Below are 9,578 nucleotides of genomic sequence, written 5' to 3'. Positions count from 1 at the left end.
TGAGAAGAGAGCTGAGCTGCCTGCAGGCACCCTACTAAGAGCACAGCCAAGCTTGTCTGTGTATGCATGCACATATGGTAGGGGAGGAAACTCAGACATTGCAGCAGATGGCCAGATGGCCTCATTTTAACATGTGGTGATAGTATAGGGATTTGTCCCCCCCTTCCCTCTTGGCTAGATCAACAATTTTTATACAGCAATTATCCATACACAAATTCTACATAACTATTTCCTAATGACATTTCACTTGGAATGACGATCAAAAGCATATGTTTTCGGAAAGCCCTCTTACCTGGAAAGTTGGAGAGAAAAACAGTTTGTTTGCAACAGCACACAGCCACTTTCTGCAAGAAAGAAACAGGACTGCAGTCAAGTATGCCCAAGATTTCCCTTAGTCAGAAGCCATACGTTCCCAGCAGTTAACAGTGGGACAGATACTAATTTTAAAATTTATCATGTAATGAAGACAATTTATAATAAGATAAGCCATTAAAAAAAACATCAAGTCAAATTCACACTTGCAGCAAGTCAAGTCAGTGGAGACACTGCTGAAGACACCAGCCCAGCTGGTCTACAACAAAAAATAATGTCATGGGAGGCCAATGCTGGCACTAATTTGTGAAAACACACAGGTGCACAACATCATAGCAGCCATAGGAAATGACTCTAAAACTCAGACTCCAAAAATCAAGATTAACAAAATCATGTGGCTCTAAGTCAGGTTTGTTTTCCAGCTGCTGAGCCTGCCCTCCATTTCAAACCCATCCCAGGAAACTCTTCAGCCACCACAGCAGAAGACACAAGTCTCTTTCAGCTGATCGTTACCCAAAGCTAGTCCAGGAATCCAGAGGCAACATACAATAAAAATAATAACAAAACAGGCACAAGAAACATGCTATGTTACAGATGGCCTCATCTCACCCCACAGCACAATTACCATTAGGGCAGCTTTCACCCTCACACCAGCCCCTGAGCGCAGGGCCTCGCCTGCCCAGGCCTGTGCCCGCAGCGGACACCGCCCCCCGGGGGGCTCGCGGCCGGCTGGGAGAGCAGCCGGGGCCACGGCAGAGGAAAGAGGCAGGAGCGGGCCCGCGGAGACCGGTGACACAGCGCTGCCGGAGCCGCGCAGCGGGAAGCGAGGGGCCTCACCTCAGCGCGGTGGCGGCAACGCCGCGCCCTCACGCGACGCCGCCACGCGCCCGTACTGAGGCGACGACCGCCCGCGCGCAGCGCCCGGCACGGCCCCGCGCGGCACCGCCCCCTCCGCCCTCCCGCCTTTCGCTTTCGGTTCGCCGGGGCGCCCGCCCCCCGCCCTGACTGACACGGCGAGGCGCCACTGACCGCCCGGCGCGCCGGCGGAGTGGCCAATGGCGGGCCGAGCGGCGCCGCGGCCCGGCGGCCCGGCCGGTCTGACGCCGCCATGAAGGAGCCGGCGGCGGCGGCCGCCGAGGAGGAGGTGTTGCGGGACTACCTGGCCTACTACGCGGCCCGAGGGGCGGAGGGGGAGCTGGCGGTGTGCGACGAGGCCTCCCTGAAGGCGAGGGCGCGACGGCTGCTGGGCCCGCGGCGGCGCGGCGCCCTGGACGTGTGCAGCGTGGCGGAGCGGTGCCGGCGGGCCCGGGGCGAGCGGGGCGGCAGCGTCCTCCGCGACCTGCTCAAGGCGCTGGAGGTGCTGGAGCTGCTCTGCGTCAACCTGCTCCTCTCCCCGTGGCGGAAGGAGATCAGGTCGCTGAAGGTAGGGAAGCGCCGCGGAGCTCGGGCAGGGGCCGCAGCCGGCCCTGGGGAGGGGTCCTCCGGCCTCGGGGCCTGGCGGCCGCGGGCTTTCGAGGCCTCTTCCCCGGGCCTGTGGCGCAGGGAGCACGGCAGCGGCGCCCGCGCCCCGGGGCGTTAGGGGCAGCGTTTAGGAGCCCGTTTTGAACGGGTTAGGGGCACCCTGAGCGGTGCGAGTGTGCTGCGGGGTGTTCGTTGGCCTTTGCAGGCCTTGTCCTCGCCGAGGCCGGGCCTTCAGGGCCTCCCCAGGAGCGCTGAGCAGTTCGAGCGTTTGGAAACGGAGCCCTTCGGTTATTGTGAGACGGTAGAGAAGTAAATAGCACAATGAAAGGCTTAGACTCTCATTACTCTCAGTTTTAACCTTAGTTTGCCTGTAAGGAGGGGATGCTTTTTAGCATTAGTTACTGCTTTTGCTAACAGTTTGATGCCAAAGGCCAGGTGGGCCTCTCTGGTCCAGTGATTTTACCACCTATCCTAGCTCTGGTGACTGCAGCTGGTAAAGTGGGCAGGCAAACCCCCTTCGAAAGAGGAGATGCAGTTGCTTTTTGCAGCAAGGTGGTCAAGGTTACCCTGCTTCCCTAGCACACTGAACACATCTCATTGCCCAGAAGAGACAGCAATCTTCAACCCATGCAAAATCTACTTGTATTTAAGCAAAATCCCTGAACACCCAAAATGCAAACTTATTTCCCTTCCTGCAGCAACAGGTGCTGGTGAGGAAAAGCCATTTCTTTCCTTCTTTGTGCCCTTAGGTCTCATTTGCAGATTCTCGAACAGCTGTAGATTCCTGTTCTCATTCATCTCCCTAAAACAGGGCAAAGCATAAGATATTCAGGTCTACAGTCAGCGGGCTCAGCTTTTCATAACACAAGAATCCTAGGCTTCATTAAAATCAAGTTTTGAAGACCACTGTGCATAATCCAAAGTGCAAGACAGCCTGCTGAAGGCCTGAAATAATTCTACTGCAAGGCACAAGTTGGAGAACAACCAGTATCTTGTGCACATACAGGTTTGATAAAAAGTTACTGGTCATATGCAGAATACTACTTCACATATTTCCTGCCTCTCACCCACTCTGATATCATGCCCCCCCCCCCCCCCCCCCTTACTTCCTCTCTCCTTACTTCCCTCAATGGTAAAAGGCACCATTGACAACTTTATCTGAGAATGGACTGAGGCTCAGTGCTGTCTTATACTTGGCCTTTTAGGGGGTCAGTTTTGTTCTCCCCCAAACTTGTGCTTGTGAGACCAGTGCTTAGGTCTCAGCCTTAGGAAGTATTTAAGTCAGTCTCAAGCTGGGAGGCCTGAAAATAAAGGTACGCCAGTTCTGGAAGTCTTGACTTTGCATTCCTGCCTCCCTTCTGTTCTGACTTGCTTGGAGTTGGTCGTGCTTAGGTCAACATAGTCTCTCCTATCATAGCATTTCAGACAAAACCAAAAACCACTTCCAGTTTACAAACTAGGCCTCATGTCTGGGGTAGCTCCAAAACCGAGCAAATGTTGAATGATTATTTAAGTTGTTAGACAGCAGCAGCGTTTTATTCAAGTCATGTTTTGCAGATAGCTTGTGCAAAGAGAGCGTGTTTTGGCAATATTTCTGCTAGAATAGTCTCCCTTCAAAAAGGTGCTTTCAGAGAAATGGCAACTTAATTCAGGGGTAGCAAAGTTACAGCAGAAGTCTGAACCATGGAAAAAGAAAGCGTTGGAGTCTTGTCACCAGTTAAGAAATATGATTAACTGAGTGCATCGTGTCTGTGTCTTTAGGAAAAGATTAGACCTCAGTGATTTGTTCTATGAATCTTCGTTTGTTTAACAATCTTCTGTTCTTCAGTAGAGCACATAAGACTTATTTCTGAATTTCTCTAGTTCGACTAAAATGATTTTCTTACTCTCTTCCTTTTTGAATATTGATGCTCTTAGCCAGTATGTCAGCAGGTTTAAACCGGCATAACTTCACTGAAATTAATGTGCTATAGCAAAGTTATAATGCTTGAGAGGCTGACAAAATAATGCTGATAGAAAGCCTCACTCACTTCGATTCAAAATTCAGACTTTTAGAACATAGGGGTTTTTTTAAAGATTTGAGTAATTTTTTAAGTACTTTTGATTTTTGGGAAGTTTTTCACGCTTCCCTCCACCCCACCCCCCCAGTGTTCATCTGTTTTTCAATGTTGCATTCTGTTTCAGACATTCACCGGTAATTTTGTCTACTATATTCAGTCTGTGCTCCCAGATGACATTGTAAAAACAGTACTGGAGAAAATAGGTTACATTGCAACAACAGCAACAGAGTTTTCACTTGTCAAAAAGAGAAACAATGAGGAAACAAAGCAGACTGCATTTGAAATATTCCTGGCAAGAATTGAGTGTGAAACCATCCTCAAAATGACAAATGAAGAAAAACATGGCAATTTGGAGAAGACCCTACAGAAACGAACACAAATGCACTGGCATCATGGAGATAAGGACAAAGAGGATCAGACGCCCCAGAGAGAAGATGCTGAAAATCTAGAAGATAAAGAGAACAGTGAGACATCTTTGTGCCTTGCTACTCAACAGAAGTCTTCAACTAATAGCAGTATATCCTTTGAAGCTGCTGGGAATCTGAAGATCAAAGATGACGTGCCTCAGTTAGCGGCTACTCAATCCACTAACAGGCTTCAAGAACACCAAAGGCAAGTCATTAACACCGTACATTTTCCGGGCAAATGCTCAGACAGCGAGGACTTCTTGATCAAATATAGTGACATTGTCATAAGACAAACACCTATTTTCAGTGAGAATCTTTCTCCAAAAGCTTTTGAAAAAAAGCCAAGAGCTAGTCTAAGTGAAGAATGTGTTTTGGCAGTCACTGCAGAGTCAACTGCAAATGAGATCAGGCCTGTGCCACTCTCCCCAGGAGCAAGCGGTCCGCCAGCCTTTGCAATATTTGCTGACAGCTCTTGTGACAGCAAAAACACTTTGGAGTACAAAGCTCAAGAAGTCCCTGAAGAATCAATTGTAGCAGAAATTAACGATGCCATAAATTGCATAGACCTGGACCCCGCAGATGAACCCAATGAGCTGAAGTCTCTGCCGTACAAGGACATTGCATCTGTCCAAAACTGCAGTGTCCCTAAGGAAGATGAAGTTCGTGAGCTGTCTTTAACCTTCACAAAACTACAAATCAAGGACACTCAGGAAGACCTTATGTATCCAGTAGAGGAAACTGGCCAACCTGAGTCAGTGTCATATGCAAGTACAAGTGACAGGCATGTAAGAGAATTTAATCACTCCAAAATAAAACATACATATCTGACTAATGGTCAGATGCAGAACAGAGCAGCTGCACATATTGAGCCATCTTCAGATACATGCTGTACTACTGCGAACATGGAGGATTCCACTACTGGTTCTGATAGCAAGAGACTATTAATGGATACTCCTAATGCACATACCGCTTCTGAGTGCTTCAGACACATCAGAGAGCCCCCTAACCTCACCTACATTCCACCACAAAGTATTGATGTTCGGTCTTCACACATAAGAAGGACCAGTGCACAGGGCAGAAGGAACGTCTTGCAGCCTGAACGTGACTCTCCCGAATCCAGTGAAGTAAAGCTGGAGAACTATAACTCAAAAGTAAATGAAATTCAGGAGCCTTATGTCATTATTGACAAAACCGACCAAGGAATGTTATGCCATCACACTTGATTCTACCAGTGCTGTATTTGTAATCTGCCTGGGTTTTTTCCTCTCACTTGTGGCCTTGATCATCTTTTCAAGGCAATGATTAGCTTTGTCAAAACAGTTTAAAAGAAAAAAATACCACTGCTTTTGGACCGTAAAAAAGGGAAGTAGTAAGCAAATTCCTAATGGCTCCTTCTCATCTGGAACCTTTAGCACTGAAACCTGAATGGTCTCCTTTCTCAAGCATAGGCAACTTCCATAAATTTAATCCAATTTAATTCATTAGCCAGATTCCTTCTGTACTTAATGCCAGAAGGTTTCTTCAGTTAAGCATACTTCTACCTTTTTTTTTTTTCCCCTGCTTTACAGACCTATTCCTGGAGTATTCTTCAAGTATAGCATGCTATACAATGATAGAAACAGGTAAATGTTTCTAAACTGGAAGACCCAACTTGATAGCTTTACAAATACTATACTGGAGTGTACTTCTGTTAACTCATTACGTTCCTATGAAGCTGTGCTCTGAGCTAATCTTGCTCCTGTTTTCAGCTGAAAATAAGTTTAGAAAGTTTGATAACATCCCTTTAGCTTAAAGAAGTTAACAGCCCTGTGAACACTTCTGGTTTTATTTTTGCATTAGGAATAACAGTTTTAGCTCTTATAGAGGCAATAACCTGTATTACAGGTTTTATACCTGTCTCCACTTGTTAGAATTTTTTGTGGCTACCACCACAAATTTCAAGAGAAGCACATCGATGCTCGTCGTAATTGTTCACTGCTACCAGAAGAGGGAGATCCAGCTACTGCTGCCAATTCCCTTGCTCCTGTTCCTGCTATGTAACTCTGGACCAGCTCTGGAGTTCACTGGACTTTTCTGTAAGCCAGTTCATCTCACTAAAATGAAGGGAAAAAACTACCATTCTCTGCCATTTTAGTGGCGGGGGGGGGGGGGGGGGGGGGGGGGGATCAAGTCAGAGAAGGGTCCCAGTGAGTATTAGAGCCAGGATAAGGGATATCCTGTAGGTGGGAGCGCTGCATGAAAAGCATTGTGCTGAGAAGGAAAGAGAGCAGTATTGTTAGATCAGATCAGCTGTAAGCTGGAATCCCAGCCTTGAGAACCTCTGTCATACACAACATTTAATTAAATTTAGAAAAGCACAGAGTCACTGGTACTATCTTTCAGCACAATCGTCAATGTTTCTTTATACACTGGTTACCTAGAAAGACAGTTTACTTTAATACTGCTTCAGGTAACTTTTCCAGTAGCACTTCAATGCTAAGAATGTTTTGTTGTTTCATGTATAGTTAAAATATTAGCTGAAATTAATTTAGTATAAATTGTTTATATTGACTTTCGTCCCCCAAAAATTCAAAGAAAAACCTAAGGAGCTAAAATGTAAAGATCTGCTTTTTGACCAACTAATTGTTGAAGTCCTGTCATCACCTGATTCCAGCAGTGTAGGAGGAATAAAACTTTGACACAGCTAACAAACATCAACAGGACTGCCTTCAGTTTTGGGTGGGGTTGGGAGAAACAGAGATCATGAACACGTGCACGCAATACTTCTGTACTGGGTCTGGCTAGGCTTGAGCTAACTTTCTTAATAGCAGCCCCTGGGGTGGTGTGTTTGGGATTTGTGGCTAAAATCATTGCTAATACACCAGTAATTTGGCTATTGCTGAACAGTGCTTGTGCAGTGTCACAGCTTTCTCTTTTTCTAACTATACTCCCCACCCATCAATGAGTAACTGGGAGAGGACACAGCTGGGACAGCTGACCTGCTCTGGCCAAAGGGATATACCGTACCATGTAACATCATGCTCAGCAATAAAACTGGGGTCGCAGAAGGTGGTGGGATTTTTTGTCTACCACAGTGGTCATTGCTTAGAGACTGGCTGGGTATCGGTCAGCTTGCATCACTTGTTTTTTTTCCCCCTCTTTCCTTCACTTATTAAACCTCTCTCTCAACCCAAAAGCTCTCTTAATTTTGCTCTTCCTATTCACCCCTGTACTGCTGGGGAAGCAGGGAGCAAGCAGCTGTGTAGGCGCTTAGCTGCTGGCTGGGTCGACCCACCACAACCTCCTTGGCTCTTCTTTCAAGTACCTATCTGTTCTTCCTAACCAGTTTGGTTTTTCTAAGTTATATTTTTCCCCCTGTGGGGGTTATTAAAATTATGTGTTTTAAATCTCATATTGTGTCAATTATTCAGGAACTCTAATTTAAAACTGCAAAAAATCCTTCTCATCACAAATGAAGATGTCTCCTAAGTATTTAGATGACCACCAGTACTACAAGATTCATATACCTAACATCCCATTTTTATCTTTACCGTAGCCACACGAGAAGTAGTTAACAGCGCCTTACACATGAAAAACCAATACAAATGGCAACTAAAGACCACCATTTGAAAAGACACCATCTTGGGCATCTAACTCCATTAATGCCATACTGCTGGCCTTCACTAAAGTTGTTCAGTTAACATCTATGGTGAGAAACACTTATGTCTTTACTAAACTTCCCCTGATGGGCCTGTGCACAATTGCTTCCGTCTTCATGGTACCTGGCACACATGAGACAGAGCTTCACTTGGCCCCAGTTTGAGCAGTTTTGGACCAGCATCTTCCATGTCCAGGAGCTTATGAACAACCTCACGTGGGGAAAACAAAATATACAGAGGTCTTTCAGAAGAGAGGAAACATAGCCCTAACTTGCTAACAGTGCACCACAGTCCACAGCTCCACCAAGTCACAGGAACACTGGTGGAGATAGTAATGATGGACAATGCCCACTGAACACAGTTAAACTGTGCAAAATTTATTAAATATAAAATGGCCACATTCTGAGAATCTGCTTTTTGTTAATGCTTGAGTACCTGCATTAAGGAAGAATCTCCTCTTCATGGCAGACTGGCCAGGACTGGTAAGTGTTCTGTCTGATTTGTAGGGAGAGCTACTATGCACTTAAAAGTCTTCTGGATATTTTCATCTGAATTTCTTGTTGCTGCAAGAACACCTTTAACTTCTCTTCCTGTACCAATGGTAGCATTTTGAGGTCTTGTACTAGGAACTACTTTTGTATTTGCACATTTCTGGGCCCTCAAGAGACAAGTGCTTTACAGTTAAAGATGCTTGTGAAGAGACAGGATTTGAAATAAAAGATAGGTCATATTTAATAGGCCTTAGGCAGTAGTCCTTTGTGCAGCTGCTTCCACATGAGTAAGGCAGAACTGGATTTAAAATCCTAGTTGTAATCTAGTCAGACCTAAGAGGGACAGACAAAAGGGACCATAAGATTTCTGACCCCATCTGCCAGTGCCCTCCTGTCCTGTTGGTAGTAACCACTGCACCTCTCCTTGGCTAATTAACTTAAATAAGAGCAACCACTCAAGCAGCACTGCTAGTCAGCAAGAGGGCTGCCTGGGCCCCTTTCTAAAGGAAGGTGATTTGTGTTTGTAAAGTGTGTGCCTATCCTCTGGTAAGCTGTCAACTTTAATTGTGCTACAGCTGGTCCTGATTTGTCTATGAATTGAATGGGGATTTACTGACTGGTTGGATGTCTTTCTGTCATACAGACACAAGGCCAATTCTGTTCCCAAATTTATATGCTACACACAACCACTTTGAATGGCTCGGCTCTCCCAAGCCTTGGATTAGAGAAATTCTCTTTTGATCAGTGCAGACACAGAGCTCAGGCGGCAGACCTGGTAGCTGGGCGATATTCACTCGCACAACCTCTCCCCGCTGGGTCTCTTACAGTAGTCATTTTTCCCCCTTAACATTCGTATCACACATACACCCTTGGCCTGTCTGGAGTTAAGGTGCTCAAGAAGCATAGCTTGGGTTTAGAACAAACTTGGCTGGTTTTAAAGCCAAGAATGAAAACCAAATTTCAGTGTTAAGACGGAAAAATAAAAAAAGACCAAAAACACACAACCATAAAGCATGCAGACACTAAATGAATAAAGAAATTACAATTTGCTTCAGAATTATAAATCACCATCTTAAGAAACAACAGTTCCCTGAGACACAGACAAAGCATACTTGAGAGGGACTGGCAAGGGCTTGCAAAGCACCAATGAAGATACTGTTTCTACTTGTTCAGAGTCATTTTGCCACAAAAAGACAATTTCTGAAACAC

General features: G+C 45.9%; 1 protein-coding gene across 1 annotated transcript; it reads left to right on the top strand.

Moving 5' to 3' along the window:
• The first annotated feature begins 1,409 nt into the window (after positions 1-1,409).
• On the top strand, positions 1,410-6,387 carry LOC309594441 (uncharacterized protein). The gene is made up of 2 exons (XM_082320244.1): positions 1,410-1,735; positions 3,958-6,387. The coding sequence occupies exons 1-2, from the start codon at positions 1,421-1,423 to the stop codon at positions 5,461-5,463; spliced, it is 1,821 nt and encodes a 606-aa protein (XP_082176370.1). The 5' UTR covers positions 1,410-1,420; the 3' UTR covers positions 5,464-6,387.
• The last annotated feature ends 3,191 nt before the right edge of the window (positions 6,388-9,578 follow it).

This window comes from Platalea leucorodia (assembly GCF_965183815.1).
Source record: "Platalea leucorodia genome assembly, chromosome: 8".
Lineage (NCBI taxonomy): Eukaryota > Metazoa > Chordata > Aves > Pelecaniformes > Threskiornithidae > Platalea > Platalea leucorodia.
This window is presented reverse-complemented; position numbering and strand designations above follow the sequence as displayed.